The sequence below is a fragment of the Mobula birostris genome, chromosome 1, assembly GCF_030028105.1.
Source record: "Mobula birostris isolate sMobBir1 chromosome 1, sMobBir1.hap1, whole genome shotgun sequence".
In the NCBI taxonomy this organism is placed as follows: domain Eukaryota; kingdom Metazoa; phylum Chordata; class Chondrichthyes; order Myliobatiformes; family Myliobatidae; genus Mobula; species Mobula birostris.
In genome coordinates, this window is record NC_092370.1 from 82,242,204 (window position 1) to 82,268,612 (window position 26,409).

The 26,409-nt window shown below is 38.5% G+C and overlaps 1 protein-coding gene across 10 annotated transcripts in view; it reads left to right on the top strand.

Moving 5' to 3' along the window:
- LOC140197714 (intermembrane lipid transfer protein VPS13B-like) overlaps window positions 1-26,409 on the top strand; it is a 1,066,299-nt gene that overhangs the window by 730,791 nt on the left and 309,099 nt on the right. For 4 of the 10 annotated variants that reach the window (XM_072258103.1, XM_072258121.1, XM_072258115.1 and 1 more), the window contains exons 26-30: window positions 3,383-3,554; window positions 5,159-5,273; window positions 12,307-12,448; window positions 13,239-13,653; window positions 20,906-21,017. In XM_072258103.1, the coding sequence (XP_072114204.1) occupies window positions 3,383-3,554; window positions 5,159-5,273; window positions 12,307-12,448; window positions 13,239-13,653; window positions 20,906-21,017 (956 nt within the window). Of the gene's footprint in view, window positions 1-3,382; window positions 3,555-5,158; window positions 5,274-10,624; window positions 10,708-12,306; window positions 12,449-13,238; window positions 13,654-20,905; window positions 21,018-26,409 lie in introns of those variants that run through there. The other 6 variants (XM_072258110.1, XM_072258213.1, XM_072258131.1 and 3 more) reach the window with 5 other exon arrangements.

Consider the following 26,409-nt stretch of genomic DNA (forward strand, 5'->3'; position numbering starts at 1 on the left):
TGTACCTGCCTCTACCATTATCCCTGACAGCATGTTCAACACACCTACAACTCAGAGTAAAAAACCCACTTCTGGCACCCCCCCCCCATACTTCGCTTCAAAGATTTTAAAATTTGCCCCATTGTATTAGCTATTTCCTCTTTGGGAAAAGTCACTGGCTGTCCACTCTATCTATGCTTCTTTTCATGTTTTACACCTCTATCAAGTCACCTCTTATCCTCCTTCTCTCCAAAGAGAAAAGCCATAGCTCAGTCAATCTATCCACAGAAAGCATGCTCTCTAATCGAAGCAGCATCCCGGTAAATCTCCTCTGTACCCTGTCTGAAGCTTCCACATCCTTCCTATAATGAGGCAACCAAAACTAAACACAATACTCCAAGACACGCAACATGCCGGAGGAATTCAGCAGGCCAGGTGGCATCTATGGTAAAGAGTACAGTCAATGTTTTGGGCCAAGACCCTTCAGCAGATCAGCTCAGCTCGTCCAGCATCTGTGTATGCTGCTTGGATTTCCAGCATTTGCAGATTTTCTCTTGTTCACAATACTCCAAGTGTGGTCTAACCAGAATTCTATAGAGCTGCAACTTTACCTCGTGGCTCTTGAACTCAATCTCCTGACTAATTAAGACTAACACACCTGAACCTTCTTAACCACTCAATCAACATGAGCTGCAAATTTGAGGGATCTACGGATGTGAACCTCACTAACCCTCTGTTCCTCCACACTGTTAAGAATCCTGTCATTACCCTGTATTCTGCCTTCAAGTCCAACTTTCCAAAGTAAATAACGTCACACTTTTCTGGATTGAACCCTATCTGTCACTTCTCAGCCCACCTCTGCATCCTATTAATGTCCTGTTGGAAACTACAACAACTTTTACACTATCCACACCACCAGCAAGTTCTGTGTCATCTGCAAATTCAATACCCAACATTTCCATTTACTTATCCAAGTCATTTATAAAAATCCCAAAGTGCACGGCCTCCATTTCCACAGAATTTAAAACAGATGACGCTTCAGTCAGAGGCACCAGCCTAGAATCAGCACGTCCCCAGAACCACGAAAATTCAGAACCTTGAAGGCGCACTTATCTTCCAGACCGCGTCCTTGGGATATCAAAAAGTGGCCGGTTGTGAGGCGCTGAGAGTGGGTCGCATTCCTGCAAAGAACCAAAGTCAGAGTGTAATTCCAGGTCAGGGTCTTCAAAAGAATCCCCCCATACCCTGAAAAAGAAAAAAAAAAGAGATATCAAAGATAGAAATAGAGCTTTTCTAAAGATGCAAGCAAAGGAGTCGCTGTTTAATGCCACCTTGACTTCGCCCCACCTCCTCCAATCAACTTAAAATTGTACCCTTCATATTAGCCATTTGTGCCCTGAGAAATTTGTCCACCCTGTCTATGCCTCCTAGCATATTATACACTTTTATCAAGTCACCTGTTATCCTCTTTCACTCCAAAGAGAAATGTCCTAGCTCATCAATCTATCCTCGTAAGGCATGCCCTCTAATCCAGGCAGCATCCTGGTAAATCTTATCTGCACCCCTTCTAAAACTACTACATCCTTCCTATATTTCCTATATTACCTGTTGAACTCAGTCCCCCAACTAATGAAGTCCAACACACCATATGCCATTTTAGTCATCCTATCAACTTGCACGACCACTTTGAGTGATCTGTGGATGTGGATCCCAAGATTCCTCTTTTCCTCCACACTACTAAGAATCCTGTCATTAACCCTGTGTGCTGCCTTTTACTTTCATTTTCCTTTCCTCACTGCCAGTTAGAGTCCATCTGCTAGCCTGGAAGTTGATACTATACTTAAAAGTTGTTATATGTTTCTTTATTCTTCTATTTAAGGTTTAACGGTTCTGACCCACTTTTAGATCGTAATCAGTGTATAAATCTTATAGGAATTACATGGTCTTGCTTGGTGAACGTTAATGGTACTATAGGCTGTTGGTATGTGGAAAAGATCTTTCATTTGAGGAGGGAACTGTGATGTTTCATTTTGGAAACAGAGATTAAGTTTTAGTTTCAGCCCATTTTTCTTTAGTACAGATTATGGAAAGAAAACAATAACACCACCTTATGAAATTTTGATTGGATGTTTTGACTTGCCTAAAGAAAATAAATTTTCTGAAAGACTAGTTGATTGTTTCTTGTAAAAGACAGTTCAAAGCAGCTCCATCGAACTTCTGTTTATAGTCATGAAAATGTGGTCAGGTAGTGGCAGCTGGACTCACATATACACGTTTGTTAAAGCTGGCTAAGCCACCGTTGATCACAGTGTAAGAACTTTAAAGAAAAGTCTATAAACTTGCCATTGCAGTCACAGGTCATCAATAACCAGTGAATGTCAGTGAGATTAATGCTTCCTTTAATACAAGCATTTAAAAGAAATCTGTTTCAAAATCTTAGGATTAAAGGAACAAATTTAAATGTAGAGAAGTGATTCATGGAGTGTTGTAAGATTTTTTTTATACTTTTGGAGTAGAAATAACTAATACGTGGTTACACTTGCTGAATTGAAATGTTAAAGATAAAACAAATGTTAGTAATTATTAAAACAAATAATTTAATATCTTTATTATCTTATGCCGGCTGGTGGCGTAGTGGCATCAGCATCAGACTTCGGAGCAAAGGCTCCCGAGTTTGAATTCAGCCGGCTCCCTTGCACGCTTTCCATCCATGCTGGGTTGAGCGTCGAGCTAGCAACTCAGCCTCATAAAAGTAAGAAAGCCTGCTTAAAAAAATGCCGTCACGATGGCGCCCCGATGACTCCACTCAGAGTTAAGGGCTTTCTTCTTCATTACCTTGGCACATTTGATAACATTTTTGCCTCGAGGATCAAGACTCACTCCAGATACTTGATTATTAAGTTGTTGGATGGGTTGTTAAATGAATGACCCAACTAATGCCTCAGGTGGATGTATAAAGTGTACTCTTTGCAGATTCTCCTACAGTTCTGACCAATATTTATCCTTCAAACAACAGATGAAATAATTTGTTCTGGTCATTCTGGTCACTTATATGTCTGCCTAGTGTGAACTCTTTGCTTCATTTCCCTTTCTAAACAAACACTGGGTGTAAAATAATTTCGAACATCTTGAAATGATACACCATGCCATTTAAGTTGGCCTTTTTACCTGGAAATGTAAAGAGAATTGAAGTTGACGGTTTTGTAACTATTTTCCATCCACCTCATAAAATTTAGTTTAAAAGAATAAATGTAGATGATGGTTTATTTCTTGTTCATTTTCATATTCAGGATCTTTGCATCCAAAGATGTGGTTTAGTTGTGGTTAATAAAGGAAACTGTCATGTATAATTATTTCATTCCACAGCTGTTGAGAAATTCTTAAACATAAATATTTTCCACAGGGTGATTCAGTCCAAATGGTTGATGAGAGCCCTTTCTCTGACTCCTCCACCCTGGAGCAGAAAACTAGCAACATTGGTGGGACCACTGGATGTATCAGTTTATGGATGCAATGGATGTTGCCTAAAGTGACTGTTAAGTTGTTTGCACGTGAATCTGGCAATAGTGGTACAGGTGAGAAATGTTTCTTCTCCAGTAATTAATCAGATTAAAATTCACTCATTCACCCTTTAACTCTTTGGCATTCAGATTATTGCATTTCCTCACAGAAATTTAGATCTTTAAATTGAGAACCTGAAGCAAGTTCCCTCAACGTTGAATTCTTTCATATAATGTGAGAGAAGCATTTGTGGCTATGCAAGCTATCAGATTTGTAATATAATTCAATTAGTTTATAGCCAACTCTGCTTTCCAGCTAATCCCCATATCCATTCATCTCTTTAGCATTCAAATATCTATCAACTATTTATCCACAGTCCGCTGCAATAGAGGATTCCAAATGTTTCCCTTTTTCAAAGAAATTTCACCTTATCCCAATCATTTTTATGATTTCCCTAAAATGTGTGTTCACAGTCTGTGACTCTTGCTACTGAAATGATTTCCTTTCTCATTGACATCAGATTACAGTCTCTAACACATATTGTGCTTTGCAGTAATAGAGTATTTTGTTTAGGTTCTTGTTAACAATTCCCCTTACCTTAAAGAAGAGCTCTAAGTGGAATTTGTTTTTCATTGCACAGGATTGAAATGAGGAGGTATTTATTGTGTGTAGAAAGCTTGAGGCATTGACTTGCCATTAAGATATGAAATTCTGAGGCATGAAAAGAGTAGCTGGTCCATTAGCTTGTCCACATTCACGATTGTTGGAGCATCATGACTAAATACTTCCTCACTGTGTCACCTAACCTCAACCATGTAAGTTCCTGAAAGATGGAAACCATAAGATTCAGTAGGGGAGAAAGATGCTGTGGAAAATTCCTCTCTCATCCCCTCATGCTGTCAAGATGACATCAACCAAATGGTATTTATATGGTTTCATTGTGTTCCAAAGAATTCTGTGCTGCTAAGTTACCCTGGCAGTCACATATCTGAGTAACTTTTATGAAGATTTGAACATGAGCACCTTTTGTAAGAACTATTTGTGTGAATTAAAGAAATCAAACGAGCTAAATTAGAGCAACACACATCAAAGTTGCTGGTGAACGCAGCAGTCGGCGTTTCAGGCCAAGACCCTTCGTCAGGACTAACTGAAGGAAGAGTTAGTAAGAGATTTAAAAGGGGGAGATCCAAAATGATAGGAGAAGACAGGAGGGGGAGGGATGGAGCTAAGAGCTGGACAGGTGATTGGCAAAAGGGGTATGAGAGCATCATGGGACAGGAGGCCCAGGGAGAAGGAAAAGGGAGAGGGGAGGGAAAAGCCCAGAGGATGGGCAAGGGGTATAGTCAGAGGGACAGAGGGAGAAAAAGGAGAGTGAGAGAAAGAATGTGTGTATAAAAATAACGGATGGGGTATGGGGGGAGGTGGGGCATTAGCAGAAGTTAGAGAAGTCTAAATTAGAGAGTGGGTCATGAATTTTAAAGGAAAAAAATACAATGCTGTTGAATAAATGCTCTGTTTTGTACTTTTACACCATGCTGAATTAGAGCCTCAATTATAAAACTTATTAGAGGTTGAGCTTATAAGTACAAATGTAATGTTTCTTTTGTTGGATGATTTGTAAGGCAATGACAGAATTATCAATTTTTGTATAAATACAATTCTTTGGTTATGCCTGCAGAGATCTGTGTTGTGAGTGAACTCGAAGACTTGAGTGCTTCAGTGGATATACAAGATGTTTACACTAAACTTAAGTGCAAAGTAGGCAGCTTCAATATTGATCACTACAAAAACAGGTAAGTTCATGATGGTTCCTTAGTCAAGATAGGACCATGATTAGCAAATTGAAGAAGTGCTGCTGTTGGATGTTTTGGCATTTGGTGCATATCTGCAATATCTTATGGCTGTAATTTTAAACTTCAATGAGGACTAGGTTTAACATTCAGTCACAGCACATATTGGGTGTGAGGATTTGCAGAGAATTATATGGGTAGTGCTCCTGTACCAATGTACTGAGAACCTTGGCTTTGTAGCCTGAGGAATTGGTGCATACAGGCCATGTCATTTGATTGTAGAACTTGTTATGCACCTCTGACATCAGACTCTAGCCAACAGTATAACAAAATAGAGACTTTTCCTGGTCCTGGCATTTCATAAGCTTTACAGCTTGCTGCGTCACAATTCCCTGTGAATTCCTGTTAATAAAGTTTGATGCTTTTTGATGGACTGAAGCTTTGGACCTTTCAACAAATTATAATATGAGTTTCTCAACAACTTCTGAAACAGATTTATGTATAGATTGTTTATGCGCCCCCCCCCCCTTCATTTTCAAATTGGCCAATCTGAGAAACAAATATTACAAATAATACTGATGACTACACACAGGTACTACTGCCTGGTTTCAGTCACCTCACCCAGTATTGCTTCTGACCACTTATGTAAGCCCAATTCACAAAAGTTTATAAATTTATTAAGAGACCATAAACTTATATGTAAAATGTATTTAGATATGAAGTTATTAAGCATTATTTATTATTGAAAAGGCTACATTGTAACTTGTTCCAGGATAATTTTTTTTTTTATCTTTCTTTTGTATATTGAATTTTTCAATTTTATAAAATTGTAAGAAAAATGTTAAGATGCTTTTATTCTTTTCATTTGATTTAAAATGGAGATATGGGATTATACTTGTTATAGTTTGAGAATTGTATCTCTGAAAAATTCCACATTGCAGTTACCCTTCATCACTTGTGATTCATATGTTGCTTAATGAAGATTAAATATTATTCCATCCATCTTTTAAGATGGAAGGTGAGACTGTGACGGAAGTTAATTACAGTAAGGGAGAGCCATAGCTAAAACTGAAATTGGTCCTGTCTTGGACTTTAAAACACTTAAGTCAGAGTTATCAATTAAACAATAATTCTCCCTTCAGGCTGGGAATTCTGGCTATTGACATTGGGCCATGATCTCCGATTAGTTAAGACCTTTGGAAATTTGATAAAAGCTCAGCAAGTGTTACAGCTTTAGGAATGTATCAGCACACATTCAAATCCCAGCAGAGGTGCTCTAATGTGGAAATATGAGCTGAGTTCTGACTCTCTTTATAATGGCATCCATTGAAGATTATGACCTAGAAAATGAAAATACCCAGTCTCAGAGATGCAATTTAATTCTTCATCTTTATTTAGTTCATGGAAATTGCATTTTGAATGTAATTTGCATATCATTGTTTGCTCTTACTTGCTATTTACACCATGCATATAGGAATACATCCAAGGCCTAGACTGGTGATTAACTCAAATTCTGCCCTAGTGGGTGGGGCATTAAAATGAAGTTTATTAAATTAATTTGGAATGAAGTTGCTATCAGAAATAATGATTGTGGAAATATCAGATAGTTGATAAAACCTTCCCTTTAATAAAAACCTTCAAAGGAGGGAACTATGTTGTTTAATAGACACCCAGACTAACAGCAATATGATCAACTGTCATCTGAAGTAGTCCAGAGAGCTTTTAAGTTCAAGAGTCATTAAGAATGAGCAACATAAACTAGTCTTGTCAACAATATCGTCTTCAAATGAAGAATTAAAAAAAACTACTTCCAATCATGTTCGTAAGAGTTGATTTCATATATATGTTAGTGTCCACGTTTATAATATACTGCTATTTACATTACTATTTTTTGCATAGTAATTTCGCAATATGGTTGCTGGATGCCTTTGTAACCTATTATCCACATAGGACATACAGTGGCATGCAAAAGTTTGGGCACCCCTGTCAAAATTTCTGTTACTGTGAATAGTGAAGTGATTAGAAGATGAACTGATCTCCAAAAGTCATGAAGTTAAAGACGAAACATTCTTTTCAACATTTTAAGCAAGATTAGTGTATTATTTTTGTTTTGTACAATTTTAGAGTGAAAAAAAGGAAAGAAGCACCATGTAAAAGTTTAGGCACCCTAAGAGATTTGAGCTGTCAGATAACTTTTACTAAGGTCTCAGACCTTAATTAGTTTTTTAGGGCTATGGCTTATTCACAATCATTGTTAGGAAAGGCCAGGTGAAGCAAATTTCAAAGCTTTATAAATACGCTGACTCCTCAAACCTTGTCCATGTCTAAGCATCCATGGGCTCCTCTAAGCAGCTGCCTAGCACTCTGAAAATTAAAATAATTGATGCCCACAAAGCAGGAGAAGGCTATAAGAAGATAGCAAAGCATTTTCAGGTAGCCGTTTCCTCAGTTCATAATGTAATTAAGAAATGGCAGTTAACAGGAACGGTGGAGGTCAAGTTGACCGAGAAAACTTTTGGAGAGAACTGCTCATAGGATTGCTAGAAAGGCAAATAAAAACCTCCGTTTGACTGCAAAAGAGCTTCAGGAACATTTAGCCGACTCTGGAGTGATGGTGGACAGTTCTACTGTGCAGTGACACCTGCCCAAATATGACCTTCATGGAAGAGTCATCAGAAGAAAACCTTTCCTGCGTCCTCACCACAAAATTCAGCATCAGAAGTTTGCAAAGGAACATCTAAACAAGCCTGATGCATTTTGGAAGCGTCCTGTGGACTGATGAAGTTAAAATAGAACTTTTTGGTCGCAGTGAGCAAAGGTATGTTTGGAGAAAAAAGGGTGCAGAATTTCATGAAAAGAACCCCTCTCCAACTGTTAAGCACTGGGGTGGATTGATCATGCTTTAGGCTTGTGTTGCAGCCAGTGGCATGGGGAACATTTCACTGGTAGAGGGAAGAATTAATTCAATTAAATACCAGCAAATTCTGCAAGCAGACATCACACCGTCTGTAAAAAAGCTGAAGGTGAAAAGAGGATGGCTTCTACAACAGGGTAATGATCCTAAACACACCTCAAAATCCACAATGGACTACCTCAAGAGGCTCAAGCTGAAGGTTTTGCCATGGCCCTCACAGTCCCCTGACCTAAACATCATCGAAAATCTGTGGATAGACCTCAAAAGGGCAGTGCATGCAGGATGGCCCAAGAATCTCACAGAACTGGAAGCCTTTTGCAAGGAAGAGTGGGCGAAAATCCCCCAGACAAGAATTGAAAGACTCTTAGCTGGCTACAGAAAGCGTTTACAAGCTGTGATACTTGCCAAAGGGGGTGTTACTAAGTACTGACCGTGCAGGGTGCCCAAACTTTTGTTTCAGGCCCTTTTCCATTTTTGTTATTTTGAAACTGTAAAAGATGGAAATAAAAAAGTAATCTTGCTTAAAATATTAAAGAAATGTGTCATTTTTAACTTTATGCCTTTTGGAAATCAGGTCATCTTTTACTTGCTTATCTATTCACAGTAACAGAAATTTTGACCAGGGGTGCCCAAACTTTTGCATGTCACTGTATCTTGTGCATGGATCAATAATCTGTGTTTATTATTTTAAGAATGTTCTCTAGTTACTTATTATCCTGTTAGCACAGTGTTATAAATGACCTTTGGTGATCTAAATTGGATATTTGTTTCTTTTGTTCATTGCCACCACTTTCTTTCAAAGGAATGTTTAGAAAACCAATTGTTATGGTGGAGGCAGATAACAAACTGCTGCTCCTTGCATAGTACTAAGCCTATCATGTGATGAGCTAGTGCAACTGTCCCTAACTAAAAAAAATGAGCAAGTTAAGCATTTCCACATTAATAGGTTATCACCTTAAACAACAAGAAATCACCAACTATAATCTAATTTCTACAGACAGAGCTCTAAGTGAGTAAAGTCCCCAGATGACATTTTAGCTTATTTGAAACCCTCCACATAGTAGTTCCTGGAATGGTACAGTATCTTTAACTCTGGCTCTGCATTTTTTTTAAATCTTCCTAACGGTTCTGAGGTGTATATTAGTTACTGATAGGTTATTGTCCTTGCTAAAATTATATGTAAGTATAATGGTATCAGTGCAGTGGTATCACCAACACTGATGTCTTGCTGAAAGGCCTGGATAGAGTAGACGTGGAGATGACGCTTCCATTAGTAGGAGAGGCTAGGATCTGAGAGTACAGTCTTAGAATAAAGGGACATTCCTTTAGAACTGAGATGAGAAGACATTTATTCAGGCAGAGGGTGAGGAATCTGTGGGATTTGTTGTCACAGAGCGTTGTGGAGGCCAAGTCATTGGAATTAATTAAGACAGATACTAAGCTCTGATTAGTAAAGGGGTTAAGGGTTGTGGAGAAAAGGCAGAAGAAAGAGGTTGGAAAGGAAATTGGTCAGGTTTGAATGACGGACAGATTTGATGGGCTAAATGATGTTTATGCTTCTATATTTGATGGCCTTACGATCTTAACTGATTTGTACAGATGTATAGTATGTTGTACTAGCTGAACCAGCTTATTTTTGCCCCTGATGAATATAATAGTTGAGAATTCTGATCACGTAGTGCAACTATCGATCAAAACAATCATATAGCACCCTATTGATGAAAATAATGAAGCTGGTTTACTTGCTTTTGTATATTGCCCCGTGTGTGTAGGTGGAATCTGGAAGGTATTAATCAGGAAATGCAAATAATTTAGGGAGGGTTAAAATGGGTAATTTCTGTCAGTGTGGATTCTGTAGGCTGAAGGGCCTGATCCTGTGCTGTGTCACTCTGTGACTCCATCTCATTCTGCCCTCACTGATTAATTCAATGGACAGAGTACATTATACAACAACGAAAAAAATTGTCATTGGCTTTCCTGTTCCAATTACCAGCTTATAGATTGACTTGTTATAGAATCATGCATGTGTATTGATATAAGTATGGATAAAGAAATACTTTTTGTGGAAATGGAAAGAAATAAACTTGGAAATCATGACTTCACATGGGGGCTGAATTCTGTCTATGTAGCCTGTCCAGTTTGGGCAACTTCTCTTTGAGTCCCCATATGCAGCTAAAAATATACATAAGAACCTCATGAAATTTTCGTAGTGAATAAATAGTCATCTACCTTTATGTTGGTAAAGTGCTGATCAATTCAGAAATATATCTTAATTTCATAAATGAAGTACTTCTAAATGGAAATTCTTGTTTAATCATTTAGATTTGTTGTGAATATTTCTCCTAGAGGCTAGGTAAAAGCTGAGGTATGTATTTTTAGTGCAGTTTATATTTTGTGTAAGTCACTAAAATCACAAGACTGTTTAGACTAGACAAGGCAGGAATTGTGTTTTCCAGGCCAGGTGAAGGCTGGCACACAGGACAATTTGATGGAATCCTTCTACAATGCAAAGAAAAACCTGGGGTGAGACTCTCATAGTGAATAAATCACAACAGATTTCTCAATCCTTTAAATTGAGTGATAATTATCTTGCAAATTCTGAGGCAGAATGTGAAGACAATGGTTAAAAGAACTAAACTATTTAGCAGAAGTTTTTCAATAGATTTGACATTTTGCATGCTTTACATGGACTGCTTAATATGTAAAAGGATGCAGCAAATATACCCGTAGTACTTTTTACAGTCTGACTATTTACAGTCAGACCTAATCTTACACATTTTTCAGAGAAGGTGATTCTTAATATGTACTGATCCTCAAAGATAATCAAACAAAGCTCTTAATTATTTGTATTTGTTATTCAAATATAGTTTCCTAATTCCATTTCGACAAGAACTTCCTTCCATTTCCTCCTCCTTCATTCTCTCCTCAGGAACATTTGGTCATTTAATTCTAGTCTATCCAGAGAATTACATTTAAAATTTAAAACTGATATACCAGTAAGTTCAAAGTAAATTTATTATCAAAGTACAGATATGTCACAATATACAACTCTTAAGATTCATTTTCTTCTTGCAGGCATACTCAATAAGTCCATAATAGAATTATAATCATAATTTCTTTTAAATTCATTTTTTATTGTTGAAAATTAAATCTTTTGATATCTGAATTACATTTTTTTAAATTGCAAGAGAAAATGGCAAACATAATTCTGTACAGGTGGCTGCCACTCTGATCTGTGAGACTTCCCTCCCATATATAAAAGTTACTGTTTATAATAACTCAAAGGATTATATAAATATGTTTATATATAAATGTATAAATACATTTGCTTCAAAAATACTTCATTGTTTATGAGAAAGTAAAAGAATAACAGAAGTTAAAATAATTACTGAACTGATGGCAGTGACGTGCCATTCTAAAAACCTAAATGCAAAGAAATAATCGCAGACTTTATTATAATTATGGAAAATTTATGAGAGTTATTAAAATTATTTTTAAACTGAAAATTTCATGTTCCCATAAAATATGTAGCACTGCATTTTCTGAAGGCAGTGGTTTTTGTTCTTTTAACTATGTCTTCTTATTCTGATTATGCTTACTCTTGCATTTCAAATCAAATGGATTTTGTTTTCTACTTTCTGCTGAATTTAATTCCAAACATTAGACCAACAGGAAGTCTGTAAGTCTGTCTTTAAATTTTCCCTTTGTTATGTGCACCCAATTGAATAACTATAAATTCAAAATTAAAACATCATTCAATTTTTCTTTGAATTTCCCAAGTTTTATTACTATAATATCATGTTATTTTGTAAATTTGATTAATAAAAATTTATTCATTGAGTTTACTGATGATCATTTCTACTTGTGATTAAATAAAAGTTATGGCATGACTACCTCAGTCATTTGGGTGGCAAGAGAACAATAAAGCCTATTTTATTTCTTGGTATATTGGGAACACATAACGTGGGTTCACTGAGATGGCTGTACCTCCAGCTGCCTTTAGCTGTATTAACCTTCAATATAATCAACACAATCTTTAATTTTTTTTGCTTATGGCCTTTTTTATTGCTTTTTCCCTTCCCCACCACTGTCTCTTTTCTCTCTCTTGTCCGTTACCTCAAGCCTTGGGGAAGGCCCATGGTCTCTCGGGCATTTTGGAGGTGTGGTACTTTCTTGTACTGACAAGCTGAACAGACGCACCCTGTTGATTCGACCCCTCAGCAAGCAAGATCCTTTCAGCCATTTTTCTGGCTTCTTTCCCCCTGTAAGGAATAAGTTAAATTACTTTTACTGATTTAATCTTTTAATAACCTTTAATCTATATAAATTTACTGCTATTTATGTGTGAAATCTTCAGTTTGTGATCAACCTTTCAATTCCTTCCTTGAGTAGCACCACTGCCTAATATTTTGTGTGCTTGTGGGCATTGTACCATAACAATAATTTTTAAACTGATCATTAAAATAAAGATATTATCCCTTCTACTGTCACCACAGTGCTGTAATGTTTTGGAGATCAATAGGCTTCCTTCACGCTTTGTGACTTCACTATGGTGTCCAATGAAATAAGGGAACAAGTGAGCACAAGGTGTAGTTAGTCACTTTAATAGAACAATTATGTATGTGGAGCTGTATATTCCCAGACTTATTTAAAACAAAACATCCAGAGCAGGTGTAGGAGTAATTTTAAGACAATGAATCTTTGTCAGCAAGCTGTATTTGCAACTGGAAACACGTAATGAAAATCATTAAAATAGTTTTTCACTCAAAGTAAACCTGGGCTTCAATTACAATTGTGTTGTGTGTTTTCATTTAAAAGGAGGGCCCACCTGGTGCTACACAAGGAAGTAATTTGCTTGTAAGAGACTTTGAAAAAGGCTACTTTCATTTTTATATATTTATTACAGATGGTGATGCTTGCAGCTTAAAATAAATGACTTTAAAACTGCCTTAAACAGTTTAATAAGCATGCTTTCTATAAAGTAACTTTTCTCTGTTTTATTTAGCACAAATATCTGCTACCCATTATTGATTTGTGTATATTTTGTGATCAAGCAGATGGCAGCCAAACTTTTAGAAGGCTCCCACCAGCAGCATGGATTTCTTTCCCTTACCTACACCAGGGCGGTAACACGAAATGTCAGACACAAATTAACATCGAGATCAGAACGGGCTTCGCGGAGCTTGCATAGGCTGGCAGAAGGCTTCATTGACAGTTCACCCCAGTATCTCCATGAGATCCTCCTAAGTGCTCAGCCATTCGATGTTGTGCTCTCCTTCTCATTGATTCACAAGGTGGCAAGTATATTCCAAGCTAAGTTGCCAAAAACGCCGAAGGGGAAGAGGAAATCAACTGGGCAGCCTATGAGGGCACATGCCCTGACATCACGGGACTTGCCGCTTATGTACATCAACACAAGTGTTATTCGAGTGTTCTTTCCCAAAGGAGAGCATGAGCAGCATGAAGGAGGTAATCCATTGAACACTGCTTTGGGAGGGTTGCTAGCTCTGCACTGAATTTGATATAAGCCATATTGAGAATATTGTGTGTCATTGTACAATATAGGAAAGGTGTGATGCTGTGGAACAGGTGCTGAGGGCATTTAGCAGGATTAGAGCATTACAGCTATAAGGAAAGACCAGAAGATATTTGGTTTGCTTTCACTAGAACAGAGGAGGCTAAGCGTTGACTTCATCGAGCTATATTGTTGTGGGGGGGGAGGGGGGTTAGATTGAAAAAAATCTTCTTTACATGGTTGGGATGTCAAAGACAAAATGTTTAAGGGATAAGTAGGAGGCTGAGAGTGGATATCAGGACAACTTTTTGCACAGAAGGTGGTTGGTGTTTGGAATGTGCTGTGAAAGAGGTCAGAGAGGCTGAAACCCTCATGACATTGGCGAAGCATCTAGACAAGTACCACAGTCACCAAAGTATAGACAGCTCTGATTGAATAGGTAATTGAGATTTGTGTAGGTCGGTACAAAGGGTGGCATGGACACAATGAGTTGAAGGATCTACGCTCCATCTGCCAGAACCAGCAGGATCTCCTAGTGGCCACCTATTTTAATTCCAATTCCCATTCCCATTCCGATATGTCCAACCTTGGCCTCCTCCACTGTCGTGATAAGGCCACACTTAGGTTGGAGGAACAACACCTTGTATTCCATTTGAGTAGCCTCCAACCTTCACCACTTTCCCATCTCCTTTTCCCTTTCTCATGTTATCTCCTTGCCCGTCCATCACCTCCCTCTGGTGTTCCTCCCCCCCCCCCCTTTTCTTTCTTCCATGGCCTTCTGTCGCTTTCATCAATCAACCTCCTAGCTTTTTGCTTCATCCCTGCACCTCCAAATTTCAACTATTGCTTGGTGTCTCTCTCCCCTCCCCCCTGTTTTCAAATCTACTCCTCAGCTTTTTTTCTCCAGTCCTGCTGAAAGGTTTTGACCTGAAACATTGACTCTGCTTTTCTCCATAGATACTGCCTGGCCTGCTAAGTTCCTCCAGAATTTTATGTGTGCTTGGATTTCCAGCATCTACAAATTTTCTCTTGTTTATGCAAGAGTAAAGTTAGGCTTTTTTTTTACTTCTGTACTAGGCCATCAATTAATGAGGCAGTTGATATGCTGCCCTTGAACAATTTCTTCTGGTGAATCAGAAACGTTTTACATGAACTGAAAAGTTAAAAGCAGGATATTGAGGATGGAAATCAAGAGGTATTTTATAATATACATGTGTAAATCTAAAATTGTCACTCATAGGATATTGGTGCAGGGGCATTTAGACCTTCTGACACTGAGACTAGCTCCTGTGGGTAAGTTTATCAGGAGTTTATGGAACTATGGCTGATAAATGGCACTGGCTTAGATTGATCATAATGGCAAAGCAAACTCAATGGCAGAAGATCTTCTTGCATTTATTTCTTCATCAATGCCACATATGACATTATGCCCTTTTTGATACACAAGACCAAAAGGTGTATGAGCAGAGTTAAGCCACTTGGCCCATTGAGTCTGCTCCACCATTTCATCATGGCTGATCCATTTTTCTTCTCAGCCCCAATCTCCTGCCTCCACCCCACATCCCTTCATGCCCTGACCAATCAAGAATCTATCTAACTCTGCCTTAAATATACATAAAGACTTGGCCTCCACAGCTGTTTGTGGCAAAGAATTCCACAAATTCATCACTCAATGGCTAAAGAAATTCCTCCTCATCTCCATTCTAAAAGGATGCCCCTCTATCCTGAGTCTGTGTCCTCTGGTTTTAGACTGTCCCACCATAGTCAACATCCTATCCGCATCCACTCTATCAAGGCCTTTCACCATTCAATAGGTTTCAGTGAGGTCACCCCTCATTCTTCTGAACTCTAGTAAGTACAAACCCAGGGCCATCAAATGCTTTTCATATGACAAGCTATTCAACCTTGGGATAATTTTTGTGAACCTCCTTTGAACCCTCTCCAGTTTCAGCGCATCCTTTCTCAGATAAGGGGCCCAAAACTGCTCACAATACTCCAAGTAAGGCCTTACCAATGCTTGATAAAATCTCAACATTACATTCTTGTTTTTATATTTTAGTCCTCTTCAAATGAATGTTAATATTGTACTTGCTTTCCTTACCACAGACTTAACCTGCAAATTAACCATGAGGGAACTAACCTGCACAAGGACTCTCAAGTGCCTTTATGCCTCAGTTTTTGTATTTTCAGTCTGTTTAGAAAATAGTCATCTCTTTCATTTTTTCTACCAAAGTATATAGCCATACACTTCCCGACACTATTCTATCTGCCGTTTCTTTGCCCATTCTCCTAATCAGTCTAAGTCCTTCTATATCCTCTTTACACCCTCAAAACTACCTGCCCCTTCACCTGTCTTCATATCACCTGCAAACTTTGCAACAAAGCATTCAATTCCATCATCCAAATCATTCACATGTAACTTAAAAAGAATCGGTTGCAACGGAGACCCCTGTGGAACACCACTAGTCACTGGCAGCCAATCAGAAAAAGCTCTCTTTATTCCCACTCTTTGCTTCCTCCCGCCAATTAACCACTGCTTTATCCATGCTAGAATCTTTTCTGTATACCATAGGCTCAGAGCAGCCTCGTGTGTGCCACCTTGTCAAAGGCCTTCTGAAAGTCCAAGTGTACAACATCAGCTGATTTTCCTTTATCTATTTTGCTTGCTGTTTCTTCAAAGAGTTCCAACAGATTTGTCAGGCAAGGTTTTTCCCTTGAGGAAACCATGCTGACTCCTACTTCTTAAATTTCAGGGTGAATTCGATCATATTATACTCACTTGCCCCTAAGAGTTTTTTTTACCTTAAGCTCTCTAAACAATTCCAATTCATTGCACAACACCCAATCCAGAATAGCTGATCCCCTAGTGGGCTCGACCATGAGCTGCTCTAAAAAGCCATCTCATAGGCATTCTAGAAAAAACATGAACTATTTTAATCAATTGATAACCTTAATTAGGTGGGGAAAAGCTAAATAATGCCAAAACTATTCCGTTTTGAGCAAAAGAAAAATGTAGATAAGGGTAATAGAAACTTTGCAATACAGGCAGCAATGAGTAGGCAGATTAATTAATTGCTCTATTGACATTTTGGCTTATTTATGTGGCGATGCTATCTCTGTAGAATCCTTTATGTTAACCAAAGGATTAATAACCTTGCATCAGTGTCCTTCCAGGTCAATATCCCAAAATTAAGGCACTCAGTGCACCCAGTGGACTATAGTTGCAAGCTCCATTGATGGGGTGCCTGGCATCCAGGGCCTGACATGCCAGTGGGAAAATTTTCTATTTTATCACTGGACTTCCAAAAAGAGACAGTTTGTCATGGGAAGATATTATCAGGCACAATCAGAATCAGGTTTATTATCACTGATGTATGACATGAAATTTGTTGTTTTGCAGCACCAGTATAGTGCAATGCATAAAAATGACTATGTTATAATTAAAAGTTAAATAAATAAATAGTGCAAAAGAGGAATAGTGAGGTAATGTTCTTAGACCATTCAGAAACCCGATAATGGAGGGGAATAAGCTGTTTCTAAAATAATGAGTGTGGGTCTTCAGGCGCCCGTACCTCCTCTCCGATAGTAGTAATGAGAAGAGGGCATGTTCCAAATGGTGAAGGTCCTTTGCAGATGGGTGCTGCCTTCTAGAGGCACTGTGTCCTGAAGATTCCTCGATTGTGGGGCAGGTTGTGTCCTTGATGGAGCTGGCTCAGTCTACCACCCTCTGTAGTCTATTGCAATCCTACGCATTGGAGTCTTAATACCAGGCTGCGATGCAATCAGTCAGGATCCTCTCCACCATGTATGTGCAGACATTTGCCAAAGTCTTTCATGGTGGAAAAGGTTTATGAATGTGTTCAAAGCATCTGTGAGGGACTGCAGCTTCCCACTGACTGCTGGAAACTTTTGGTTCATGATTGCTTAAAATGGAGAAATGCTCAAAATCCTCAAGAAGGAACAATTAGAATGGAAGCATCAACTCGCAAACTCTCAAATAGATCCCACAATAGTACAGCCAGTTGAGCCACTGCCTCACAATATCAGAGATCCTGGTTCAGTTCTAACTTAGGTTACTGTATGTGTGGAGTTGCATGTTCTGAGACTGTGAGTTTCACCCAGGTTCCGGGATTCCTCTTAAAGATGTATAGGCTAGTGGGTTAATTAGCTGCTGTAAATTGTCTCTGGTATGCAGGTGAGAGGCTGAGTCTGGGGAAGTTGAAGAGAATGCTGAGAGAATTTTAAGAAGGGATTAATGTAAGATTAGTGCAAGTAGGTGGTTGATAGCCAGTATGCACTTAGGCCGAAATGCATATTACTGTGCTGTATCTCTCTCTGTAGCTCTAATACTCTAAACGACCCACTGTCTGTACTGCTAACCATCTCCAGCCCCATATGGAAGTCTGCGGTTCCCATACTGGCCTCATCAGCCACCTCAAAACCCACAAAACTAGAAGCTGCTGGTGCAGGAGAATTATAGTTTTGAGCAATGCTCATGACTGTGGGGAAAAAAATGAATCCTATGGGGAGATGTAATTGAGGTAAGCATATGAAATTATGAGACAAGGAAAGCATAAAGGAGATCAGTGATAAGGGAACAGAGATAGATAGAAATTTGCAGACAGATCAGAAGGAAGTTTAGAAATAAAAAAAAAACACTCAGTGATAGGTTGGAGTTTAGAAGTCACTGCCTGAAAGGAGAGTAGGGTTGTAAGCCTTCTCATTTAACCATATCTGTTTGCGCACAAAGAACCTGCAGTGAACCAAAGTTTGGGAGGTGAGAGTAACCTATGTAATTTTCCAGCTGGTATATACTCAGTGGGGTGAATAACCTCTTTCTGAGCTGTGAACTTCCACAATCTCCTTGGTGGTTAATTTCAGTTTGTAATTGACAGGCCTGTAAACCCAATCAACAAGTAGGACCGAGATTGTGAATAGAGAGGTTGCATGTAATTATCAACATCAACATTAAACCAATAAGAAAGCTGAATCACTCAGGTTAATCGAAAGAGACAGCACTGACATAGTTACGCTATTTTTGGGTTGAAAATGTCTTATCTAAAATGAACTGGGAGTTGTGGGTTTGTGGTTTGCAATGAAAGGATTTTTATGTGAGTATTTAATTTATATCTTCTGTTCTATTTATCCCATACAGTTTTGAATTCTGCATAATCAGTCAATTATTCAAAAGTTGTCTATTGTCATGGGGAAATATATAAAAACTATTTCTGCATTAAATATGTTCTCAGAAGAATTAAAGCTGAAAAATTCTCAAATCCCTCAGGAGGTCAGAGAGTACCATGGCTAACATTTCAAATTGGCAACCTTTTGTTAGAAAGGGAAGTCATCAGAAGTTTAGCAAGTTGTAAAATTATGAGAGGTATATGAGAGGCATAGATAGGGTAGACAGTCGAGTCCTTTTCCCAGGATGGAAATGTCAAACACCAGAGTGTATAGCTTTGGGGTGAGACCAGAAAAGTTGAAAGGATATGTGCCAGGCAAGTTTTTTGACACACTGAGTCATGGGTACCTGGAACGTGCTGCTGGGGTGTGAGAGGGGGGTGATGGATATGATGGATACTGATACAATCATGCTATTAAAGAGGCACTTAGAGAAGCACATGAAGATGTAGAGAATGAATGGATATGGATCATGCACAATTAGATAGGAGGAGTGTATTTTGGCATAATAATTGGTACAGACATCATGGAGCATAGGGCCTGTTCTGGAGCCATTCTATTCTATGTTTTGTGTTTAAGATATATGTTAAATATTGGTTAAAAGCTAGATAGACTTTTAGAAAGTTGAAGAGCTTTTTTATTTACAGAAGTATCAGAATAGCTTTGTATTTTCTTCAATATGCTAGAAATTTGACAAGGTCCCACATGGGAGGTTAGTTAGGAAAATTCAGTCGCTAGGTATACATGGAGAGGTGGTAAATTGGATTAGACATAGGCTCAATGGAAGAAGCTAAAGAGTGGTAGTAGAGAATTGCTTCTCCGAGTAGAGGCCTGTGACTAGTGGTGTGCCACATGGATCAGTGCTGGGTCCATTGTTATTTGTCATCTATGTCAATGATCTGGATGATAATCTGGTAAATTGGATCAGCAAATTTGCTGATGATACAAAGATTGGAGGGGGTAGTAGACAGTGAGGAAGGTTTTTAGAGCCTGCAGAGGGACTTGGACCAGCTGGGAAAATGGGCTGAAAAATGGCAGATGGAGTTTAATACAGACAAGTGTGAGGTATTGCACATTGGAAGGACAAACCAAGGTAGAACATACAGGGTTAATGGTAGGGCACTGAGGAGTGCAGTAGAACAGAGGGATCTGAGAATACAGATACAAAATTCCCTAAAAGTGGCGTCACAGGTAGATAGGGTCGTAAAGAGAGCTTTTGGTACATTGGCCTTTATTAATCAAAGTATTGAGTATAAGAGCTGGAATTTTATGATGAAGTTGTATAAGGCATTGGTGAGGTCGAATCTGGAGTATTGTGTTCAGTTTTGGTCACCAAATTACAGGAAGGATATAAATAAGGTTGAAAGAGTGCAGAGAAGGTTTACAAGGTTGTTGCCGGGACTTGAGAAACTCAGTTACAGAGAAAGGTTGAATAGGTTAGGACTTTATTCCCTGGAGCGTAGAAGAATGGGGGGAGATTTGATAGAGGTATATAAAATTTTGATGGGTATAGATAGAGTGAATGCAAGCAGATGACATGGGTTAAGGGTGAGGGGGGAAAAGTTTAAAGGGAACATTGGGGGGGCATCTTCACACAGAGAGTGGTGGGCGTATGGAATGAGCTGCCAGACGAGGTGGTAAATGCGGGTTCTTTTTTAACATTTAAGAATAAATTGGATAGATACATGGATGGGAGGTGTATGGAGGGATATGGTCCGTGTGCAGGTCAGTGGGACTAGGCAGAAAATGGTTTGGCACAGCCAAGAAGGGCCAAAAGGCCTGTTTCTGTGCTGTAGTTTTTCTATGGTTTCTATCGTTTCTAAGTTCATAGACTTGGTTTTGTCTTTTCTAAAGCTAAGAAAATATTTCTTTTGCTGTTCAGTACTAATAATGGAATGTCCTGATTGGGAGAGGTTTTTATTTCTTTGTGTTTAACATTGGGATCATAACAGCATGTCTTCTTTAAGTTTAAATTAAATTGGAATTTACAACCATGTAATGTGCATTTCCCAATCTGAATTGCAGGAAGTACACAGACAAAAGAGGATACTTTGGTTGTTAAAATTGGTTCAGTATCCATGGCTCCGCAGGCTGATAATCCCCTTGGAAGAACAGTTCTGAGGAAGGACATATACCAGTAAGTAAATCTGACAGGAAAAGCTGTATGGAATTTTTTTCTATGTGTACTGAGCTTTTCACACAGTGTCATTTTCTGACGACCAGAAACCAAAGCAAATTCAGTCTCACCCTATGCGCAAACAATCTTATGGGGGATCTCAGCAGGTCAAGTAGCATCTGCTGGTTGGGGGCAGGCAGAAATTTTCCACATTTCAGTTTGAAACTCTGCATCAGTCCTGACCCAAATCATTGATAATTCCTTGTCCCTCCACCTCACAGATGCTGCTGAACCTTCAGGGTTTCTCCATCAGATTATGTGTTGCTCCAGATTCCAGCATCTGGAGTCTCTTGTGTCTCAGTATCATCCTATGTAGCTTGTTACCCTAAAATTGTTGACCAGTGTATATTTTTTCCATAAAAAGGCAGCCTTTCTTTTTTTTTAAAGCTCGCACCTCTTCTCTATTGTTCTAGGTTACTGATCTGAAGTGGTAAAATTTTGAGTGATACAAAGCTGCATTGTATTGATCTTTAATTTTTGACTATTTGATTTGTCCTTGCTTCCATGGCTATACATTAACATCTGGGAGTCAGAGATGAACCAGAGGTTAGATTCTGATGTACCTGACCTTTATCAGTCTACAAACATACTAAACGGGGGAGCCTGATATATTTTGAGCCCAGCCCATTGTTTTATATCTGAAGGTGGAAGCGCCACACCATTCATTTTCAATGGGTTTATTTACATGAAAGGATTCATCAGTAGAATTCCTTATTTGCTTGACCTCACTGTTTTGATTAATTGCTAGTACTTTAAGGAGCTTTAAATTATTTTTCATTTTTTAAAATGTTAAATAATATTTATTTTTTTCATTTGAGTCTCTATATAATATTTGAATGTCTCTGATTATTGGAGATTAGAGACATTTAAAACAATTAAAAGGTCTTTGATGGTGACTGTGGACTTCAGGCCCTCCCACTGAGTGGCCTGAGACTCAAATACCTGATGCTTAGTTTGTGCTTGCAACTTGTGTGGCCATGTAGACATATTTTCACAGATGGAAGCTGGTTTACCCACCCATTTGTACCTGTAGCAGACAGGTATGACCTGGTGGCCCCAACAAGTATGAATTTGTGCACCGTATCACAGCTGGTGAAGCCACTACCACACATTGTCAGAGGCCCACATTCAATTCTGAACTTGTGTGCTGTCTGTGTGTGGAGTTTGCACATTCTTCCTGAATGTTCTAGTTTTCTCCCACTTCCCAAAATCGCGTTGGAGTTGGAATTGATATATTATTGTCACAAGAACTGAGCTTCAGCACAAAGTTAAATAAATAAACAATACATATCAAGAACATAAGATGATGTGAGTCCATAGGTTGTTGAAATAACTCAGTGATGGGGGTGAGTGAAGTTATCCCTTCTTGTTCAAGAGCCTGATGATTGATGGGTAATACCCGCTCCTGAAACTGGTGATGAGAGCTGGAGGCTCCTGAGGGCAGCAGCGAGAAGAGAGCATGGCCTGGATGGTGGGTTTCTCGATGTTGGATGTAGCTTTTCTGTGAGAACACCCCATGAAGATGTGCTCTGTGGTGGGGAGGGCTTTTCCTGTGATGGTTTGGGCTATATCCACTACTTTTTGTGGGCTTTTCTGTTCAAAGGCATTGGTGTTTTCATACCAGACCGTGATGCAACCACACATCTATAGAAGTTTTAGATGTGATGCTGAATCTTAGTAAACTTCTAAGGAAGTAGAGGCACTGCTATGTTACATGCTGGACCCAGAAGAGATCCTCCAAAATGATAACACTGAGGAATTTAAAGTTGCTGACCGTCTCCACCTCTGATGCCCTCATGAGGACTGGCTAATGGACCTCAGGTTTCTTCCTCCTGAAGTTAATAATCAGCTCTTTGATCTCCCTCCTCTGTGCTGATTCATCACCACCTTTGATTTGGTCAGTGACAGCTGCGTCATCACTAAACTTAATTATGGCATTGGAACTATGCTTAGTCACACAGTGATAAGTATAAAGTGAGTAGAGCAGGGGGCTAAGTACACAGCCTTATGGTGCAACTGTGCTGATGATGATTGTGGAGGAGATGTTCTTAACAATCTGAACTGACTGGATCAGCAAGTGAGGAAATCGAGGATCCAGTTGCACATGGAGGTATTGAGGCCTAGGTCTTGAAACTTATTTGTTAGTCTTGAAGAGATGATAGTATTGAATGCTGAGCTGAAGTCAATGAAGAGCATCCTGATATATGCATCTTTGCTGTCCAGATGTTCCAGGGTTGGGTAAAGAGCCAATGAAGTGGCATCTGCTTTTGACCTGTTGTGAGAATAGTCAAATTAGAGCAGATCCAAATCGTTTCTCAGGCTGAAGTTGATATGTTTCAATAGCAATCTCTCAAAGCACTTTATCATAGTGGATGTAAGTGCTACTGGTCAATAGTCACTGAGGCAGATTACCACATGACACTGGTATAATTAAAGCCTGCTTGAAGTAGGTGGGTACATCAGACTGCCAAAGCGAGAGGCTAAAGATATTGGTGAACACTCCAGCCAATTGATTAGCACAGGGGGACGGTTGATTAGAATGTAGAGAGGATTTTTAATAATGAGATTAATGCCAAATAAGGGTAAAATGGTGATTGACAGTTAGTGTGGTCTTGGTGAGTCAAAGGGCTTGTTTCCTTACAGTACCCTGACCTTATACATATATAATTCTGCAAAGTTCGATATGCAGTTAAATTAATGCATCAAAGTAGAGGTTTTGTGTCACTTCTATACTTAATGTATTTCTTTACTGACTGTTTACTCAGTAAAATTGTAATCACATATAATGTTAGTATTTTCCTGCTGCCATGCTTTACAGGAGTTAGTTTTTGCAGTGAAAAGCAATAGTTAATTAATTAATTGGAGACAAATATGTTACAAATTTGTGTTGAGACCATGTTGGCTACATGTATGAAAGTAAGAACTTATAAGCTGAAGCATTTTGACAAAACACTGTATATTCTCTGAAATCTTTCCCAGGATATGTAAACCATACTGATCAGATAGATTGTGGAAAGAGGTAGCTATTAGAAATGTAAAAGATTCCTAATTCTCTGCTGGCATCACTACAATCAGTTCAAGAGCTATTCCTTTGTGAGAAAAGTGAATTGATAGCATTGAGCTTCAGTAAGTTTGTCAGATATTTAGTTATTATATAGATCAGATGACACCAACATGTTAAACATGAACACTTGTGAAGGTAATTCAGTATTGCTGAGGAAATATCTGCAAAAACCACTGAAAGCTTTAGTAAATGTAATGTTTTTAATGTTAAATGGAAATAGTTTAGTGATTCAAGAAGCATTTGAACCATTAAAACAAAAATATAGTGTTATGCTCTTACCACATAACTACATTCTCAGCAGCAGCCACTTCAGAGTAATGTTGAGCTTGTGTAGACTCAACCATAATGAAAGAAAATCCTGTTTAATAGAAAGACTTTCATGCAACTGATCTCTTTAGTGTATTGTGTTAGAGTGTAACATCAATAATAAATCAACACATCTTCAAATATCATCAGTTAAAATGAGTTTTATCATATTGATGTCGCTGGGAAGTGTTAAATACTCTATAATTGTGCAGACTAGCGGTCAAAGCCATTTATGATGTAGCAAAATGTAACCGCTCATTCGTGTAAAGGTACTGTCCAGAAGAAGGCAATGGCAAACCAGTTCTGTAAAATAATTTGTCAAGAACAATTGTGGTCAAAGACCACAATCGCCCATGTTGTACGACATGGCACATAATAATGGTGATGAATTTATTATCTCCTTAGGAAACCAAGAGGCTGAAGACATGACTAACACCAGTGATTAACATTGCAGACGTGACAGACTTGCCAATGCTCAAAGATCTTGAGCTAAAACCTAAATGTCTTATATCAAGTTTGAGAAACTTCAGAGAGAGTTATCCATCTGCCCTCTGGATAGTGATGTTACAATTTTTTGCATTAAAAATTGTGCTAATTATCTTTACAGATATTATTTGTCCCATCAGGTCACTCTCTTGGGAAGCACAACTCACTTCTGTTATTACATATGCCACATTATTTACTAACACTTTTAATATCTTTGACTTCATCTTCTGTTGAACCCGTCATGTTCACCCCATGCTGAAATTGAAAGCAGTTATATGTTTTTCAGTCATCTTTATTTGCCCTTTGCACATTGGTGTCTCATGTACAGTCTCCTTTATATTGGCTTCACTCCTTTTTTCATCCATAACTTTCTTAAATCTCTACTTTTTTTCTGTTTTTGTGACTTGGATTCTGGGGAGCTTAGCTACTATTGTAGAGGTCATCATCACCTTGTCCTCACTCTGTCTCACTTTGTTCTCAATCTCCATCCTATTTTGAAAGTATCTTTCATACCTTTTATTTCTCTTAGAGTGGGAAATATTTAAAGGTACTACATTAAAAGAGACAGTGTTAATTTTACTTCTTAATACCACGCATTAGGAATAACAACTTGCAGGAAAAGCCAGTATTAATGTAGCGTAAGTTTCCAAAGTGGAAAGCAGGATGACCATTTGATACCAAGTTATGAAGGGATAGGGGGAAACAGGATAAGCCATTCAGTACTTTGTACCTGTTTGCTCATTCAATTAGATTATGGTTTATTTGTATCTTTGCTTTATTCCCCTTGATATCCTTCTGTCCCTTTTGATTGGAAATTTTCATATTTCAACTTTTCATATTGAAAAACAAATGTCTGGCTCTAGTATTAAAATTGTAATTTTCCCCAATCCTACCAATAAAGTAGCATAGAAAGATCCAGCACAGAAAGACTTTTGCAGCATATTGTGCCAGCATTTCCTCTTTGCCATCCCATTTATTTATTTTACCCTGTGCTTTTCTCCTGAGCCACTAAATTTTCGTCTTTAACTATCCTGAAAGTGCAATCACAAATAGCATGCTGGCCTTCATCAAACAAGGCATGAGTAAAGAAGTTGGGACGTTAGGGTGCAGTTGTTGAGATTGTATTTGGGATACTGTGTTCAGTTTTGGTCACCATGCTACAGAAAGGATGCCATTAAGCTGCAGAGAGTATAGAGGAGGTTTCTGAAGATGCTGCTGTGACTTGAGTGACTGAGTTATGGAGAGATGTTGAGCAGATTGGATCTTTATTCATTGGTGTATAAGAGACTGAGTGGTGTATAAAATCATGAGTGGCAAAGGATGATTATGTGCATTTTTTTCCAAGGGCATAGGTTTAAGATGAGAGGAGAGAGATTTAATAGGAATCTGAAGGGCAACTTTTCACCCGAGGTTGTATGTATATAGAATGATCTATCAGAAATGGTACATTAACAACCTGCAGAGGCACATAGATATCAAGGTTTAGGGAAGTATGGG